At 46.6% G+C, this 20,634-nt stretch overlaps 1 protein-coding gene across 10 annotated transcripts in view; it reads right to left on the minus strand.

The window, feature by feature from the left end:
* The window catches only part of NBR1 (NBR1 autophagy cargo receptor), a 577,507-nt gene that overhangs the window by 233,987 nt on the left and 322,886 nt on the right, over positions 1-20,634 (minus strand). For all 10 annotated transcript variants that reach the window (XM_086924037.1, XM_086924035.1, XM_086924034.1 and 7 more), the window contains 2 exons: positions 15,881-15,956; positions 3,331-3,441 (listed from right to left, as the gene is read on the minus strand). In XM_086924037.1, the coding sequence (XP_086780163.1) occupies positions 3,331-3,441; positions 15,881-15,956 (187 nt within the window). The remainder of the gene's footprint in view (positions 1-3,330; positions 3,442-15,880; positions 15,957-20,634) is intronic.

Raw genomic sequence — 20,634 nt, forward strand, 5'->3', positions numbered from 1 at the left:
AATAGACTCTCACTTTGGTATTGAGCTCCCACGCTTCCCTGCATATACCCTTCTAGGACTCCCAAACGACTTAATGTATCCCATCAGGTCCAGGAGAGGTAGGCAGATCGCCATTGCCATAGGCTCTGCGGTCCAGAATATTTTGATACACTGGCGCACTGTCACACAGCCCACCATCACAGGCTGGCTCCACAGACTGTGGCATGTGCTGGGTATGGAAAAACTGTCTCTCATGGTGGCTGGGGACATAGCACAATTTAACGAACTCTGGCAACCGTTTCATTCTTTACTGCTTACGGAGTTCAGAGAACTTACTTGTCCCAGATATCTCCGCCTCCTGCGACTCACGAGCCCGCTGGCACCAGACCGGTGAATTGGCACGAGATCCCCCTTTTCCTCGTGACCTATGATCTTGCAATACACATTGGATGACGATAATGCACTGGGCGACGGGTGGGGAAGGTGGGGGGGAGTCGGGCTGGGGTAGTTGGGAGTTGGGGTGGGGGGAGGTGTTTGTATTAAAATATTGTGTCGCACTAGGTCTATGGACTCTCTCAATTGCCATGTTGGATCACCATTGCGGCCTATGCCTGATAGCTTTTTGCAAATGTTGGGACTCTTCGGCTGCCGCTGGTTGCTTCATGATGATGTGTATTTGTCTTGGTGTGTCATGATGAATAAAATACTTTAAACATAAAAAACAATGGCACCAAAAACGTATATTACTTGTACCTATTTGTCCAGGGCTTTCGGCACTATTGGCCACAGCACAAATTGGAACACACTACAACCTAATGAAATTCCTCCAGCTGTGTTGAAAGATTTATTGCTGTGCACTTCAACAATTGGATTCTTGTTTTGTACGGTTGCAAGAATGTATTTTATTCAATGGTTTGCAACAGAGGTGAGATAGTTATAGCACTCCAGTAGTTTAACGACTACACAAAGAACCTTCCAGAATTCTTCAGTTCTGTTCAAAGTTCCCCCTCCTTCCTTCTCCTTCCTTACACGGGTCTAGTCTTTTGGTATGCATGCTAAGAATGTAATTTTCTAAAACCAGACTAAAATTAGGCTACAAGGTCAGCAACATGCGTTAACCATGTATGCTGTAAACTAATGTTATGGCAATTGGGGTCTAAAATAAATGGCAAAACAGAGCCTGCTGCTCATAAGTATTAAACATGGTTATGGTTAAAGAATACTATTACCTAGGGGTTTTAACATCTAGTAATTAAGTCATTTTCAATGCATATGGAGGCACATAATGCGAATGGCCATTTGATTAATAAGGAGCAATTGCAATATTTTAGAGGAAGGAGAAAACAGGAGATTTCAACTTTATTAAAAATGAATATTATAAGGATACCAGCATTGACATTATTTGGCACATAATATTGGTTTCCTAAAGCGGTTAAAATCGCTGGTAAAGATTGAGGGTCGTCTACAGCTGGCTCATCTGAAGATACTTCAGAGCGGGTATGAAATTCCAGGAAGTAGTAGCCCTGTTAGACTAAAACGAGCACCCATTGATCTAAAGTGATTTCTGCCCACTGAGAATGGAAATCCCTTGTCCTCACCCCTACAGGTTATATGTGATCGGGAGAGAGTCAATGCTTGGGGGTGTGAGCTTTGGATCATTGTTGCTTCTGTAGCTCCCTCTTGAATACCCCTTGCTGGCCTGAGGGGTCATGAAAGGTCGGCTGCTGCTGCAGGTTAGTTTGTGGACTGGTGCAGTTTTCAGTGCCCCTCTTTGGTGTTGTCTGCGAAACATGCCCCCTGAGATTTCAGATTGGAGAGTTCCATGGACTTCGCGATATCAGAATCTTTTTTATTTTCTTGAAACAATTCATCTGCTAGGGGGTCAAAAAAAGATCTTCCCAAACAAAAGGAATGTTGAAGAGGTGTTCCTGAGCCTTAGGTAAATCCTGAGATGCGAAGCCTAGCGTGTCTGTGGAACAAGACACTAGATATTGCTCATGCGACACCTAGTTGTTACAGACTTGCGGTGTTCAGCCCAAAGGTGTTTGGCATACAGTGTGGTTTGAACAGAAAGTAAATCTGCTTTATCTGCTGACACTTCCGAGGGCAAGTCCTCAGAAACCGAAAGGAGGTCAGACTAAACACTGTGTATCCAGTCGTTAAGGTGATTTTCGGGCTTCAAAGCCTAGATAGCAAACACAATTGTTTTCTTTTATAGGAACAAACGGAATGTAGAAAGGCCTGAAGTAGCCGTGATTAAACAGGTCTGAGACACATCCAAACCAGATGGCAGAAAAAAATAATCAAAGGGTGAACTAAAGGAGGAGTCAATCCACATATGGAACTCAAAGTTTCTTTGAAGTAAAACAACTTGTAATGTCTGAGGCCAATCTTAGATGGCAGAAGCATGCCATTATTAAAGCCTTTTGCTTCAAGAGCTGTGAGCAGATTATGGGTGTATAACAGAGGTTGTCCCATGCACCTGCTCTAAGTACACTGTACTATTGGAGTGTCATGTCCCTCTTCATGAAGTGGAGCAATCAATCATTACATTTATAGAGCGCGCTACTCACCCGTGAGGGTCTCAAGGCGCTGAAGGGAGGGGGGGGGGGGAGGTCGCTACTGCTCGAAAAGCCAGGTCTTGAGGTGTTTTATGAAGGTGAGATGGTCCTGGGTCAGTCGTAGGTGCGCAGGGAGGGAGTTCCAAGTTTTGGCTGCCAGGTAGGAGAAGGATCTTCCTCCGGTGGTGGTTCTGCGAATTCGTGGGACGGTGGCAAGGGCGAGGCTGGCGGAGAGGAGCTGGCGGGTGGGGATGTAGAACGAGAGGAGGTTGTTGAGGTATTTCGGGGCCCTTGTTGTGTAGCGCTTTGTGTGCATGGGTGAGGAGCCTGAACGTGATCCTCTTGCAGTCGGGGAGCCAGTGCAGGTTTCTCAGGTGGGCGAATATGTGGCTGTGACGAGGGATGCCGAGGATAAGTCGTGCGGATCTTGCGGTGGAAGTACGTGGCGAGGGAGCTGCAGAGGTCTTTATTTTGCACAACCCCCACTGTAGTTGGGGCAATTAATCAAGACACAAACCATCAAACACTTATAAACATGGATTCAGTATAGAATATCCACCCAACCTTGATCAATTCAAGTATGTTTATTTTTCAAGATGTCTAAATGCTACCAAAGATATAAAAATATATTAACAGATTAAAATACACATTTAATTATCAGTTATTTGTAGGGTGATGAGGTCACTGGGAACGTTTTTCAACAAAATGAGTTCGAAGGCCTTAAAAAGTCTGACAAGGCTCAAGGAAAAAGCTGGTAACATTGAAGGGAAGGTGAATGGGCAGAGCTCACCTGACAATGCTTTGAATCCAACACCTTCATTCTCTTCTTCTATCTGACCCAATCCTGGTTTCTCAATCAGAGCATTATCGTGTGGTAGGGGTGACATACAAGGGGTCATATCTAGAACATAAAGAGAATATGAATAAATTTGACCAAATATTTAGCTATACAGAAACAAAATAAAAAAGATTTTGCAATGGAATATGTCTTGCATTACTTAAAGTTTGAACTATTGGCATTGCATTATTATTTGCAACTCCAATAGTCAAACTTTCAGTAATACTAGACCTATTGCATTGCAAATGCTTGTTTATCACTGCAAGACTGTGGTATCACGCAATTCAAAATTCATACATATGTAAAGTTAAGGGCAAGCTACAGTAGGCACCAAACTATAAAGCATTATCTAATATTTGAGTTGCTCTTCAATCAGTAATATTAATACTTGGTAGAAAAATTCAATACCGTTCTTTTTTTCTTTTTTTAAACATTTTTTATTGAAAAATAACAAACAAACATCAGCAAAGCATCACAAATCAAAGGGGGTATCACAGTCTGCATCATCGGTACAGCGAGAGATTTCACAGAAATGTTTAAAACACACCAGTGGAACGTCTAAGTGTCGGGGGCAAGGGGAAGCCGACATATTTCACCCCGGTGGGAGTTCCAAGGGCCCCACACCCGAGACCATTTCTTAGGGCACCTTTGTGCTACAATCCAAGTCCCTCTCCCAATCTTGAACCGTGGGCGGGTCCAACACGCACCACTGCTGGGCTATTTTCCTCTTGGCCAGCATGAGCCCCAACGTTACCCACTGTGTCTGTCACACATTCAAATCAGTCGGCTCCCAAATGTTAAGGAGACACCTGCGGGCTTCGACTCGGAGTTGCACTGACTGGACAGTGTTGATAATGTCATGGACCTCGCGCCAAAAGTATTGGATGCATGTACACTCCCAGACTATATGGAAAAAGGTGCCTAGCTGGCCACAGCCTCTCCTGCAAGCTCCTTCATCTGCCCTACCCATTCGTACCAGCTGAGGGCCCGAGACATAAACACGATGAAAAGTTTGAGCTGGACTAGGCGGAGGCGGGCCAGAATAGCCACGACTCTGGGAGAGTAGACTGCCTCCTGCCACTATTCATCGTCCATTTCTATGCCATTTCTCTCTGAGTGACTTGAGAGGGTCTGAGCGATTATTGACCAGCGTTTTGTATATCAGGGAGATGGTGCTGTCCGGGAGATGACCATCTAGTACCCTATCCTCCAAAGGTGATGACTCCGGCAGAACGGTCCCACGTTTAAGATGTGTGATAAGTGCATGACGGACCTGTATGTAGCAAAAGTGTTCAGAGTCAGCCATGTGATACTGGCGCTGCAAAGGGTTTAATACCTGTGTCATCCCACAGGTCTCTTATGCGAGAGAGACCTATAAGATCTCATCTGTTGAACCCCTTATTTTTCCACAGGTCGCCCAGCTGCTTGGAATCCAACAGCGTTAGCTTCCGTCGCCAACCCAGACGGGAGGTAGCCGTGTGCCAGACGTGTACCGCATGTTTAGTGGGGCTTGTTAGGGGATAGCACCGGGACTAGAGTAGAGAGCTCTGCTGAAGGTCCCTCTGGAAAGGAGCCACCTATCCATATAGTATCCCGGGTTGCCTGGCAGCGCATAGGTGCAGTGATTGATGAAGGACAGAGGTGATGCCCAGTAGTACAATTGTGTGTCCGGGAGGCTTATGCCCCCGTCAGATCAGTTCAGATTGGCAAGGGCAATACGACGCTTGCCATTCCACATAAGATCCCGCTGGAGATTCTCCACCTCCCGAAAATATAACGCAGGGACCAAATCCATACCGCATACAAACATCTGGGCAGGGACATCATCTTAAACACAGCTGCCTTTCCCAACAGTGAAAGAGGAAGAGATTTGCTCCAGTTTATGGAACAGCCGGAGTACCGCCGAAAGTTGTAAAAATGTCTAACTCCACGCTCAGGGACCTCCTGGGGAGGTCAAATATAGACGGATATCATCCGCATAAATGGAGATCCGATCTTCCCATTGCAAGGACCAGCGCATGTCCCGCGCCATCAGGTCTTAACGGATCCAAGCCACCAGTGGCTTCAGGGCCAATGCAAACAGCAGAGGGGGCAGGGGGCAGCCCTGTCGGGTCCCTCTGCCCAACAGCAGGGCAGCTGACTTGTTGTTAACTCCTACCTGGGCCATAGGAGGGGAGTACAGTAATTGCACCCACTGAATGTGGGTGCAATTTCTCCAACACTGCCCATAAGTATGGCCACTCAATGGTATCGAAGGCCATAGTGGCATCTATGGAGATTATTACTACCAGTTCCAGTATCGTTGAGGCCCTACTTAACACACCGTGGACCCTTCGCAAGTTCAGCGCCATATTGCAGTGAGGTATGAAGCTTGACTGGTCCGGGTGAACCAAGGTCCCGATCACTGGCAGAAGACGGGTGGCAAGCAGTTTAGCCAGGATTTTAGGCTCTACATTTAGCAGAGATGTCGGCCTATAAAAGCCACACTCGGTCTTGGGCTCACTCTCCTTGTGGATGGTGACAGTACGCTGGTCTAAAGGGAGGGAGCCCAGCTGTCTCGAGTCCTCGTACATGGTTCTGAGATACAGGACAAACCGGTCAGGGTTAAGCTTGTACAATTCGATCGGTAACCCGTTAGGGCCAGTAGCCATACCCGGCTTGAGAGCATGGATTGCTGCTGCTACCTCCTCATTAGTTAAGTCATTGTCAATGAGGTCATACTCGACCTCAGACAGTTTGGGCAAGGCAATGTCGGTGAGCAGCCGGCGGGAATCTTCGATCGGGTATGGAGCAGCCGAGGTGTAAACATCCTGGAAGTGGGCTGCAAACGAATCCACAATTTCCTGTGGGTCCGACAAGGAGTTCCACCCAGAACCGCGAAGTTCCGGGACAAGTCTACTGGACCTTTCCTTTTTAGCCAGCCAGGCCAGGAGTTTTACCGACCTTGTCACCCACTGCTGCTCTGCTCATGCCTGGTCCGTCGCTATTGCCCTATACTCCTGCTGCTTAAGTTTGAGCAGATGAAGATTGTCTAGTGTTAAGTCTGACTCCAAAACTGCCTCCAGCCTCTCCACCTCTGTCTCCAAAGCCACCAACTCTCTACGCGGTTCCTTCTTCTTCCCTGAGATGAGAGAGAGTGCCTGACCCTGCATTACCGTCTTAAACGCCTCCAAAAGCACCGAGCCCACTTTCTCGTTGAAATAATTCTCAGTGGTTTTAAGGAGCTCCCACCGGATATGGGGATCCCGCAGATACCATGCATTGATGGGGACCACACACCCCACCTGTTGTAAGCAGAGTGTCAAGTGGCACCATAGCAGCGAATGATCAGAGATACCTCTGGCTAAATGGTGTACCTCCCAAATGTGTGAGAGTTGCGAGGACGGCAACAGGAAATAGTCAATTCTAGATTAGCTCCCGTGAGCCCCGAATGAAAAGTGTATTGGGAGGAATCTGGATGAAAAGCCCTCCACCCGTCCGCCAGCCCCATGGAATCTAAAAACGAAGGCAACTAGTGGTGCGAATGGTGGAGATCCCGCGTGGGATACCGATCTAGGTCTCCAGCGACCACAGAATTAAAATCTCCTCCCAACACCAAAAGGCTCTCAGGGACTTCCAACAGCAACGTACCCAAGTCCCTGAAGGTGGAGGCTTGAAGGCCGGGCAGCACATAGACTGAAAGGAAGGTGATAGAATGGCCCTCGCACCTGCCTGAGATCCCCACATATCTACCTCTCGCATCAGACCAAGTATCCTGCAGCACAAGAGGGAAGGACTTCTTCATCAATATACCAACTCCCCATGAGCCAGTGGTGAATTCTTGGTGAGCTAACAGGACATAGCCCCCCTGTGTAACGCTTTACATGTGATGCCGATCAGATGAGTTTCCTGCAGGAGAACAATATCGGGTGCCTGGGGCTTAATACACTGAAGGACAACACTCTGCTTGATTTTGTCCCTCAACCCGTTGACATTTCAACTCATCAGTTTAACCCCACTGTCCCCGATCGATGCCATTTCCATTTTATATGTTGCACTTTAAAATAATGTCATTTGAATTTTATTCTATGTAATTAACTGTGCCACTTTTTATTAGCTTTTAAATGATTCTTTTATTGATTTTATTTGGATGAATTTTGTGATGTATTTGTACTTTTATGGATGGTTTTTATATCCGAATAAAGATCCTTTGATTGATTGATTGATAAGGGTGGCACAATAAGTGCTGCACCCATTAGAGGCCTTCCCTTGCCACAGTGCCCTTGATACCTATAGTACCGTATAAAGGGACTGACCTGTGGCCAAAGAGGGCCAATTGGGTTTTGCCTTCATGCAATATTAGGGAAAGAACATAGGCCCTGGGTACCTGGTTGGCAGGAACCCAGGACACACTCAAAGTACAACAGCAGTTTGGCAAAAAGTGGGGGCAACAATACAACAAGAGGGCACTTTCTTACAATTAGTTTTCCATCATGCTATGCTCTGTTTCGAGAGTGAATACCCCTTTCTAAGAGCACTGTATGCTACTAACGACTGATTGGATTTGCGGAAGTGTTTTGCTTTGTCAAGGTAACATTTTGAACATCTCTTGACATCCAAGGAATGCAATGTCCTTTATGTTGCAGTCTTGCCATCTGGGAAAAAAGCCCTTAGAATTATCGGTTCACTTAAGTGGAAATTCGATAGGACTTTTGGAATAAATTTTGGATTTATTTGCATAATAACTCTGACGTTCCTCAACTGTAGGGAAGGTTCTTGAATGGTGAAAGCCTGTATTTCACCAACCCGTCTTGCTGAGGTCAGTGCCAATAAGAGAGCCACTTTCCCAGACAGAAATGTAATATTCGCTTTGGGGATAGGCTCGAATGGGCCTTTCACTGGTTGGAAAGTGCAGTGCTTGGTTGCCAGAGTGGGGGAGGACGTGTACGCCTTTCTCACCATTGGTCCTACATGGTTTAAAAAGACCTTGTTTTGTTTTGTTGCTCTGACATTGTAGAGTCAGATCTGAAGCAGCTGGTAATTAGTTGCATAACTCTCCCTGAATCCTGGAAATAGTTGACCTGAGCAGAGCTCAATGGAGACTCCCTCACACGACGTGTGGTAGAAAAACTGTGGGACAGAAGTCTCTGAAAGGAGTGCCTAGAGGGTGATACAACCAGATTGGTGGAAGCTTAAAAGTTTTGTCTCTTTTTTAAGATGACAAAGATGTGTTACTAAAGTCAAGGTTTTATGGTCTTTCCAGGCTATGTTCAACATTACACTGCTTTCTAATGGTACAGTGGGACTCCCACTTCGACGACAGCGAATGATTCAAGATTCAATATTGAAGTAACTTGTTCTTCGGATAGAGACGTTTAAGTGAAAATTGCTCCCCTTGTGAATAGATTACAAAGGAGTACATATCCCCAGGTGATGAGTCTGTGGAATGGTTTACACCAAGAATAGGACAGATCGGACAAAATGTAAATCCCACTGGACCTGGCTATCCAGGCAGTAATGCTTGGTGGCTGTATGGAGGGATGCTCAAGTTGCAGCATGGGAGAAGGTAGCAGGTTTTCCTGTTTACATCAACGGAGAAGCTAGGAGCTCTTTCTAAGTCAAGATGGACAGCTATTTTAACTCCTTAAAGAGATGAGGCAGCACATTTGTAGAAAGCTGCAGGCTGACAGATCACCCCATGTAAAAGGGAGTGACTATGTTGGGCAAAGAAGAACACCAAGGAACAAAGTCCTCCCAGTGACATGTATAAACATTTTTAGTAGCCGGACCACTTGCAGCCAGAATAACACCCACCTCTTTCTGAGGATGATCGAAAGCCATTAACTATCACCTCTTAATCTCCACGCATGGACGTGTAAATTGTGCAAGCTCATGTGCAGGACCTAACTTGCTGCTGTGGCAGGCAGTTCTCCCTAAGAGGCAGCTGGATCAGAAGGAAAATACTCATAGCTAGAAGGTTCAGGTACCACACTCTGCTCTAGCCCAGTTTGGGGCCACAATGAAGACAGTTAGGCATAAAGAGTAACCTAGAGAGGGCTGCCTTGGGAACTCCAATGCGCAAAAGATTTGGCACTGCGCATTCTCTGTAGCGAATAGATCGAGGTTGGGGTTTCTCTCTCACTGGAAGATGCCCTGTGCCACCTGCCAGCCTAACTGCCATTTGTGATCGGCTAAGCAAAGGAGGGTGTGTTTATCTGCCCTGGCGTTCAATGGTCTTGCCAGATGTTGTGTAAACAGGGATATGAACTGAGTGCTCAGCCATGTTCAGAGACATAGAGCCTCCTGAAAAAGGACCCATGAAACAACGCTGCTCTGCTTGTTGCAGTACCACATAGCGATTGTTTTGTCTGTGAGCACCTATACCCATTCCCCCTTGATGGGAAGAACGCCTTCAGTGACAAGCAAATCGCTTGCAACACAAGCATGTTGATGTGGAGGCAAGCTAATGCCAGAGACCACAGTCCTCTAATCCCCACCTCTTCAATGATGCATCCGTCAGGACTGTTAGGTCGGGGTGGACTAAGGAATGACGTCTGCCACTGGTCCAATGGCCGTTCTGCAGACAGCAATACAGGTCTTTCACAGTCATGATCGACACCTGAAAGGAATCAGAAGGATTGCCTTGGTACTGAGTCCACTGAGACTTCAAATCCCACTGCAAAGTTTGCATGTGCCACCTGGTGTGATCCACAAGCAGAACTTAATAGTCAATATCACTGATACCCAGGCAGCAGGTTGAAACATCAAGATCATATCCCAAATGTCCTGGAATCATTGAGGCAAAGAGATGTATTAGAAAAGCACCTTAGCAGTTAGATTTGACTTTGACACATTGATGGAAAACCCAATGTCACCAGGTCAGCCATCAGCTGGAAGTGGTTTACGATCATTAGAGGTGAGCCTGCCTTTAGTACCTTTCGTCGAGGTATGGGAAGACTCATATTCCGAACCACAGTGGATGACCTGCAGCACCGCTTTTGTGAACACTTTAGGTGCACTTGTCAGGTCAAAAGGAAGCATTGAGAACTGGAAATGCTTGTGGCCTACCTGAAACTGCAGATAGCTTCTTGGGACTACCTGACGGCGTTGTGAAAATAAGCATTGTGCAAGTCGATCGCCAACATCCAGTCTCCTGGGTCAAGGGCAATTAGAACTTGGGCCAGAGTGAGCATTCTGAACTTGTCCTTCTGAAGGAAGATGTTCAGAGATCGAAGATCCAAGATGGGAAAGAGGCAGTCCGTCCTTTTTTAGCATCAGAAAATAATGGAAGTAGCAACCAGTCCCGATCTCTGACGCTGGCATCATCTCTACTGCTCCTTTGGCCAAGAGAGCCAGAATTTCTCCTTGGTGTATAGACAAGTGTTCCTCCAGGAGGTGCTGCAGTGTGGGTGGTATGTCGGGTGGGATAGACGGGAAAGGAACGTAATAGCCCTGTTTTACTATCTGGTGCACCCACTGGTTGGATGTAATGGTCTGCCAACCAGGAGATGAATGGTAGCTCCGCCTCTTACCAGGCAATAGTGTGCAGCGGAGGCAAAATAATGGGGTTCTGGGGCGGCCAGAAAGTCGGTCGTGTCCAAGCCAGACCTGATGGCGTATTTTGCTGCATCCTGACTGTCCAAGATTAGTTGTGACTCTGATGTAATCCGAGACAGCAGGCAAAACCTCTGCCACTTTGTCCCACAGTGAATGTGACTACCTACACAAGAGAAAAAAATATATACAATGATCTCAGAGCAAAGATCGCGGAGGAAAACATGTTTTTTGTGAATGTTTCCACTCGCTTTGACTCTCTATCCGGAGGGAGTTGGGAAGGCTTGTGGATGCCTGAACTACTAAACTCTCTGGAGTGGAATGTTGAAGTTCAAAATCTGGGTCTATATTGTCTTGCCACTTGTCTATTGAATAGGGGGTTAAAATCCTGAGTTTGCCTGGGTGCCTAGCAACATAGCAGTTAATGCCTCATTATAGTGCAGAAGAGGCTCCTGGTTTGTTTGTGCAGGGTTTGAGGACTTCAGTTAGCACATTAGTTTTGACCTCAGTGGTTGGATAGGTGTAGGCCTTCTCCCACTCTCCTGGTCCCTAGTTGAAAATGAAAAGAAGTCCTCTGGAATAGTAGGATTAATTGAAGATAAAAATAATGTCGGGGAGGGGGCTTTGTCAGAGACTCCATGAATATGATCAACATGATTGAACACCACCCCTTCGATCCTTCATCAGAGACTCTAGTCACCATGGACGTAGAGTCTCTTTACACTAACATACCCCAGACATCAGCACTACTAGTCATTCATAAAACTCTGGAATCACGTCCCCGCCCCCATTCGGTGCCCAGTACATTCATACTACAACTCCTTGAAATATGCCTTACGAGAAACTTTTTTATGTTCAACAACACCTTCTTTGAACAAATCAAGGGAACGTCAATGGGAGCAATTTTTGCCCCAAACCTGGCCGTGCTTTTCATGGACCAACTTGAGACCAAAGTAATACTTACCCCCTACAACCAATTCTTCACAGGGATAGGTTTTTGCGCCAATTCCTCCATTGGATGAACAACAACTGCCTAGGGCTATCATTCACCATCACTACTAACAATGATTCAGTGTCTTTCCTGGACCTTACAATTTTCCATAATGATGGATGTGTGCTCACGCGGCTTTACCGCAAGCCCACTGAGAAGAATACCCTCTTGGCTTACAATAGCAATCACCCTAGAGCCTTAAGAGATTCTCTCCCCTATTCCCAATTTTTGCGGATAAGGTGCAACTGCTCATGCAAGAATGATTATTTTCAGGAAACCACTGTTCTAGCATCCAAACTTAAAGAACGTGGCTATCCCAAAATAATAGTAAAAAAACGCCTCTAAACGCGCTTGGTATTGCCCCAGAGAGGTCCTGCTCACCCCCAAACCAAAAAAGGATTCCAAACGCATTGCATGCGTGACTACCTTTTCACCTATTTCACACAAGCTCAGGAAAACTATACTCAAACAACGGCCTATTATCAACTCTGGTATTCTAGACATTGACAAACCCTTGTTCGCCTTCAAAAAGAGCAAGAATCTCAAAGATCACCTTGTCAGGGCAGCTCTCCCTTGCTCACCATCTGCTTCCACCCTTGATACTGTATGAGGTCTGTCCCCCATTGTTGGCCATTCCAAATGTGGTGGTTGTAACAACTGTAACTTGACAATTGAAGGAAAAAGTTTCACATTTAACAAGATTACTGTGTACAGTCACTCTTTTTCAAATGGCAATACACCCAATGTTATATATTTGATCCAATGCCCTTGTCTGAAGGTATACATAGGGCAAACAACTCAAAAGGTCAAGACCCGAATTGGACAACATTGGAGTCGGATTCGATGCGGGACCCTGAACGCCCCACTGGTTGACCACTATACAGCGTTCAAACACACTGAAGATGACCTAAAGTGGACAGTACTTAAAGTTCTGAAACTACCACTCAGAGGTGGTAACATGGGACAATTGCTCAACAAGGAAGAGCTCAAATCAATTATTCAATTTAACTCCATACAGGATGGACTCAACAGATCAGAAGACTGGACCAATCTGTTATAAATCCACCTCCATTGTTTTGACTTTCTGGTGAACCTGGCCAAGGCCTTAACAAAAATGTAGTTCGCTAATGCACTAGCTGTACATCATATGTACTGTGTTTCAAGTGATGTACATTTTGAATGTGTTTTCATCCACACGGTTTTATATTTTTCAAATTTTACAAATTGTCATAGAATGGTAGTTTCTGGTACTTTGATAAATATTGTGAGCGTAATTTAATGTGTCACTTTGAGCACTTTTTCACACATCCCACCCCGGCCGCCGCGATCCTTCACTGATTCACCACTCCAAAATGGCGCCCACGGTTCAGCGCTTAGTCGACACTCCAGGGTAGTCCTTGTTTGTCTCCATGAATTCAGAGGTGCACGCTTATCAGGCTTCTCGCAGCTTAGCCTGCAATAATCAGCTACCACGCTGTCCGGACGGGAACCCTGACGCCCGTTTTCCATGATCCCATTGAGGTAAGAGCACTAACACGTCGATGCTCGCGCTAACCCCCCACTCTAAGCTTGCCACCTGATTGATCCCCTTGTTAATCCCCACAGGATCAGTAGGAATTGGACTGCTCCACCGTGCAGCGACCCTCATCTCAAGCCTCCCCGGCTTTACAATACCAAACGCTCTTGGATCGCAGCAATTACAAAAGGTAACTCCTTACTTCGAGCGCCGTGCACTGTCCTCACTCCCAATGGGCATGCTTTATTAAAATCACTAATTTATCCCTGCATGCTGCCCAGACCCGGAAAGGAACGCTACTCTCACTTCCTTCCGCTCCGATAACTCACTACAGAAGCCCCCCCAGGCTCCTGGTTCATTTGCTCAGGTAATTTCCCTTGCACCACGCTAGGGTGATAATATTCATTGTCTCACCGCGTAGCACCTTATCACCTTGTTTCTGCCCTTGGTAGATCACACCTCTCGCAAGCATCCTCTTGCTTACGCCGTGGGTTCACTACAATCGAGTGAACAGGTCAGTACCTCACCCTGCCCATATCGCCACCCATGCCGCCAGTTATTCACCGCCACTATGTAAAATATCACAAACCGGTTCTTGTCGGAAGGCCACACTAGTCCCGGTCAACACGCCGCTTGGCTGAACCCTCACAATTCACAACCCGTGTTTTGTTGAAACGCCACACCAGTCAACGCACCGTCTGGTCGAATCTTCACCCACTTCAGCACCTTCTTGCTCGTAAAACGCTAAGAGCAAGCACACATTGGCATTCACTCCGCCTACCAGCTACTTAAAAAATGAGTACAATTCCGCCTATGCCCTTTTGAGTAGTCACGCCACTTGCGCCACAATTCAGCACACGCCGCTGAACACCAGTCACCACGAGTGCACACCGCACAATTGTCACCTCAATGGTATGATGTCATTTGCACTTTATGGCACAGAGCGTCTGATTCACTAACATTGCGACTGACATGCTGTATCTTAACAGTATTTCCTCCTGAGATAATTGTCTCTCTTCCCTCCTCCTGTTTAAATCCCACAGGCTTTTATACAAACAATCAGGCAAAAGTAAATTTGATACTCCTGAAGATGATCCCAATTAATTGATTTTTGGAGATCGGGATCGAAACGTCACGTCTACTGTTTTAACAGTACTGCTTCTTTCAATTGTGTAATATGTGTTGCAGTTACTGTTGGTTTAAGCTTACACAAGATTGCATTGTATTGTAAGCCACCTCTTGCTCCAATCTGTTTGCCTGTTATTTTTCCCCCATGTATTGTTTTCTCCTTTCTTACTTGGTACAGGCTTGCGCCCAGTTATCATTTTGTGTTGTGTTTCACTTAAATCCTGAATCCTCTTTTCACTTAATTTTCTGAAATAAATATCCCTCTGTCCGGCTGGACATTGGAGAAAAAGATACACAGTTCTTATTTTAAGTCTGTGCTCATTGTTTTGCATTGCATCAAAAAGTTTAGGACCTTTGTCTTTTTAGCACCTTAGCTGCTTCGCAAATATCCCTCCCCAGTGCTGCGCTGTCCATTGGAACTAGTGCTGAATGGACGTCCAATGGTCGTGCGCAGCACTGGGGAGGTAGCGCTCGTGACGACCGTTGGCCGTCAGCAGCACTTAAGAGGTTAAAAAATGAATGATGAGAGTGACAGGATAAAAGTGACCCGTGTTTGAATTTTTTATGTTTTTATGAGACTTTCTCGACTTACATGAGCCCCTTGACTTCGACGATTACCAGTTACAGGAGCAATATCGGGAACGGGAACGGGAGCGAGACCACGCTCATGTCTTTGACTGAGTGCTGCTTTTTCAGCTTCTTGAGTTTGGTGACGGCAGGTTTGGCCTTCCAATTCTGAATGGCCTTCCGATTCATGACACAGCAGTCACACAACTTTGAGTCATGTTCGGTGCCGAGCCACCAGAGACAATCGTTGTGGATGTCGGTAACCAACATTTGTTGATTACAGGCACAACACACTTTAAAATGTATTATTTTAGGGGGTAACATGCTGTACAATGCAGAATCTTTTGAGGGAAAAAATCTCTGCCAGGTATGACAGGATGTGGAAGCTTCGGATCTGCGTCAGCAGGCGCAAGGAGAAAGGAACTGATTTCCGAGCACAGAGGTTGCGCATAAATAGGCGCCCTAATGCCATATGCGGTGTGGACGGATCAATCATGGAGCCACATGAAGCCACCTACTGACTCGTAAGGGAGTTGCTTAACAAGTTTACGGATCCAGTCTAATGACTGGGAATATTCACAATCTGCAGTTATAAGTCTCAATCAGAAATGTGTGTTATATATTACATATCAATAGGAAGACCAATGTCAAACCTGTTGTCTTTTTTTTTTGCAAGATGTTTGTGTTGGCTTGGGATGACTTGTAGAATTTCACTGACGCTGTCCATTAATAGAACACATAGATTAAAGGTTTCAAAAGAGTCTTACCAACAGGTGTGTTGTGAGGTACACGTTCCATCTCTTGTACGATGTTGATGTCGAGCAGCTCAAATGAAAGCAGATCCTAATGAGAAGTAGATGATTTGCATGAGAAAGTGATGTCAATCTGTTTCCTTTTTGAAAGAAAGAATATAAGGCTATGTACTGTCTCTAGAGGCTCGACACAAAGACCAAAATCAATTAAGGAAGTAAATATATAACCATAGGTAAGTAAATATTTCAAAATATGGGTGTGCACTTCAAAATTGTAATCCAGTCATAAAATATGCAAACAAAACTAGTTTTCGTAATATGTAAGCGGAGTCCAACGTAACTTATTACTCCATCTAACGATACCCCCCGCCCACTGCCCACTCCCCCTAGCCCACTGACACCAGCAAGTTAGTTTGCAGTACTATACAAAAAACTATGGAAATGGAATACAAATCAGATTGTTCCCTCTAAGAAATCCAAATGCCTACAATATTTGGGGCTGATCAATGCGGTCATTCTGAGCTGAAGGAGCGTAATTTCAAATTTTAAAATAATTGTATTTCTTCCCCTTGTAGAATGGCCTAAACAGTAAATTGATTTACTAGTTTAAGTGACTTGACAAACAGAGCTACTCATGCTAACTAGTAAGTGTTTATGTTACACATAGATCATTTTTGTACATGTACATTTAATAAAAACATGCCTATAGGTGTACTGCTGTGGTAAACATAGTTTAACACTATATATTTGTATTTACATTTGTTTTTACATTTATAAAGCGCGCAGCTACCCAAAAGAGTCTTCCGGCGCTAGACATATGGAGGCTGCAACAGCAAAACAGAAATAAAGACAGAACTTCACAGAAAAAGAGTAAGCAACAGGGAGGTCAAACAGACTCATTAAACAGCAACGTCTTTAAATTCTAATGGAAGGCCAACAAGGATTGACAATTTCTGAGGTCAAGCGGAAGGGCATTCTAGAGCCTGGGGCCAAGAGAGGAGAAGGAGCGACCCTTCATACGAGCCAACCAAAACCTAGGAACTGAAAACAGTTAGAGACTCGAAGAGTGCAATTGTTGAGCTGGAACATAGAGTGTAAGTAGACTTTGAATGTAAGAAGGAGCAAGGCCCCCTTTGACGCGAAACATATAACAGAGGGACAATACGCTTGCTAACTCTAAGCTAGTGAAGTTGATGGAGTTGAGGAGAAGCTGAAGCAAATTTCGGCAAACAGAAAAAGAAGACAGGAAGCAGCATTCTGGATGACCTGAAGCCGAATCAATAGATACAGAACGTTACTGTAGTCCAACCTGGATGTCATGAAGGCCTGCAACACAGTTCTCTGCGTGCCAATGGGATCAACCCGAGGATTTTTTTAATACATCGGAGGGTAGCAAAACAAGATGAAGCAACCCTGGAACCCTGAGGTTAAGAGAGAACTTTTGATTTTGGACACAGGGGCAGGTACCTGGGCCCAAGTCATCTGGCCAGTGTTGGGTACCCCACAGCTCAGGGTTGTTACCCAAAATCAGCACCTCGGTTTTAGAGCCATTAAGCTTCAAAGCATTTTTAGTCAGCCAGGCAGATACATTTTCTCTTGAGCATTTGGCTTGAGGAATGTAAGATGAACTTGTTGCGGAGTCAATCAATCCGGCCAAGTTTGTTCTCAAAATACTTCTTTATTTAGTTAGTCCTAAAACTGGCACACAGCCAACGCGTTTTGTTCCCAATTTCCAGAGGGAACTTCATCAGGGCTCTTGTATGTCCAACTGAGTAGTTGATATAATACGCATGGTAACTAAGTGTGAACCTCAAGAAAACACAGTCAGTCTCAAATGAGAAATCAACAAATATAGTGGGATCTCGAACCCATGGATTAGGGGTTTCCAAATATCCAGGATTAATTTGAAATAAACAGAGGTCCAAGGAACAGCTTTAACTTTGAGGGACATATTCATTAAAGGTCCCTGATATGCGGCCTGTAGATTATAGTGGTCTCGCTTAACGGCATAATAACCGACATTTCTCAAGCCACACTGTATTAAGGAAGAATCTTGATGCCGGGCAGTAAAAAATGAGAAGATGATCTAAGTATCATCTGCATAAGAGAAGATAGTCAGACCCGACCTTACCAAATGTCAGCCAAGAGGCGAACATATACATTAAAAAGTAAGGGACTCAAGATGGAGCCCTGAGGGACTCCAGAGCTTAGCTGTCGTGTGTGTGATCTCGCATTGTTAGAAAATACCTGAAATGTACGATCCATAAGAAAAGACCTCAACCATTCCAGAGCCAAGCCCATAATACCACAGGCTTCAAGGCGTTCTAACAGAATGGAATGAGACACCGTATCAAACGCAGCGCTCAAATCCAGCAGGATGAGCACGGAAGTTCCCCCTAAGTCAAGCTGTAATCTAAGATGTTCAGTGACCCTAAGAAGATTGGACTCAGTGCTGTGACCGTGTCTAAATCCAGACTGAGATGGATGAAGCAAATTAGAGGTTCCAATAATGGCGGAGAGTACGGTATTAATATGCCGTTCTAGAATTTTAGAAAACACAGATAGAAGAAAAATAGGACGAAAATTGGACCAACAAAGCGGGTCGAGACCCTCCTTTTTTTAATAAAGTAAGGACAAGAGCATGCTTCCACACCTTCAGTACCAAACCAGAATTTAAGGAATTATTAAGTAGATCAAGAATTACAGAGAGGACTGTGTCGTCTAGGCAACTGAGTATGGAGGGGGAAGGGGATCAGCAAGAGACAACAGGGGTACTGCAGTATAGGAGAGTGAGGATTGAGAGTTAGACAAGTCTCCCCCATATGAGGTCTAAGACTATGCATCAATACAGATGCATAGCGTCTACAATCTGGCTGAAAAAGGCCAAGGTTTCCGGACCCTGCTCCCGGCAGGGCACGGCCAGGCGCAGACGGGTTTGCCTTAGGCGCCCGTCTGTATGAGGTTTTTATTCATGCCACTGTATGGCCACTTCTGCTCAAAAGGGCACGTGCAGTGGAGTGGAAGGCTTCAGAGGGAGTGGACCATGGTGCACGTTGAGAAACAAACAAAGGACCGTAAAAGTGAGAGTGGTGAGCATCAAAAGCCTACATCATCACCTTGAATAACACATAGATTATCTCATCACCCTCGACTTAGAGTGCAGACACAGGAAGAGCTTGGAAGCTATCTGGTACGAAGCAATCAATCAAACAATCAATCAATCATTGCATTTATATAGCGCACTACTTACCCAGAGGGTCTCAAGGCGCTGGGGGGGGGGGGGGGGGGGGGGGGGGGTCTGCTACTGCTCGAACAACCAGGTCTTGAGTTGCTTCCTGAAGGCGAGGTGGTCCTGGGTCAGGCGGAGGTGGGTGGGGAGGGAGTTCAATGTCTTGGCGGCGAGGTAGGAGAAGGACCGTCCCCCTGTGGTGGCTCTACGGATGCGGGGGACGGCGGCGAGGGCGTGGCTGGTCGATCGAAGCTGGCGTTTGGGAGCGTAGAAGTTGAGGCGGCTGTTGAGGTATCCTGGGCCTTGGCTGTGTAGGGCTTTGTGTGCGTGGGTGAGGAGACGGAAGGTGATTCTCTTGTTGACGGGAGCCAATGCAGATCTCTCAGGTGTCCGGAGATGTGGCTGCGACGGGGGATGTCCAGGATGAGTCGTGCTGAGGCGTTCTGGATCCGCTGGAGTCTCTTCTGGAGTTTGGCGGTGGTTCCGGCGTAGAGGGTGTTGCCGTAGTCCAGACGGCTGGTGACGAGGGCCTGGGTGACCGTCTTCCTGGTCTCGGTGGGATCCACCGGAAGATCTTACGTAGCATGCGCAGGATTTTGAAGCACGACGAGGAGACGGCGTTAACTTGTCTGGTCATGGAGAGGGAGGAGTCCAGGATGAAGCCCAGGTTGCGTGCGTGGTCTGTTGGTTTGGGTGCGCGGCCTAGGGCGGGGGGCCAGCAGGAGTCGTCCCAAGCGGCGTGTGAGGATCCCAGGATGAGGACCTCCGTCTTATCTGAGTTCAGTTTCAGGCGGCTGTTCTTCATCCCTTCGTGAAGGTTGGCTCTGGCGGTGGCGGGGTCGTTGGTAAGGGAGAGGATCAGCTGGGTGTCGTCGGCGTAGGAGATGATGTTGAGGTGGTGCTGGCGTGCGATGTCTGCGAGGGGTCTCATGTAGATGTTGAAGAGGGTTGGACTGAGCGAGGAGCCTTGAGGGACGCCGCAGATGACTTCGGTGGCTTCAGATCTGAACTGAGGGAGGCGGACTCTCTGTGTCCTTCCGGCGAGGAAGGAGATGATCCACTCCAGTGCCTTCTCCTGGACTCCGACGTTGCTGAGGCGTTGTACTAGGGTACAATGGCAGACAGTGTCGAAGGCCGCGGAGAGGTCGAGGAGGATGAGGGCCGCTGTTTCTCCGTTGTCGAGCAGCGCTCGGATGCCATCGGTGACTGCGATCAGGGCGGTCTCGGTGCTGTGGTTGGCCCGGAAGCCAGACTGCGAGGGGTCGAGGGATCCGTTCGTCTCGAGGAAGGCGGCCAGCTGCTTGTTGACGGTCTTCTCGATTACTTTAGCAGGAAACAGGAGCAGCGAGATGGGGCAGTAGTTTTTGAGGTCGGTGGGGTCAGCCGATGGCTTCTTGAGTAGAGCGCTGAGTTTAGCGTGCTTCCAGCTCTCTGGGAAGGTAGCGGTGTCGAAGGAGGTGTTTATGATGTCCCGCAGGTGGGGTGCGATGACAGCGTCGGCCTTGTTGAAGACGTGGGGAGGGCAGGGGTCGGTCGGAGA

This window comes from Lissotriton vulgaris, chromosome 5 (assembly GCF_964263255.1).
Source record: "Lissotriton vulgaris chromosome 5, aLisVul1.2, whole genome shotgun sequence".
NCBI lineage: Eukaryota > Metazoa > Chordata > Amphibia > Caudata > Salamandridae > Lissotriton > Lissotriton vulgaris.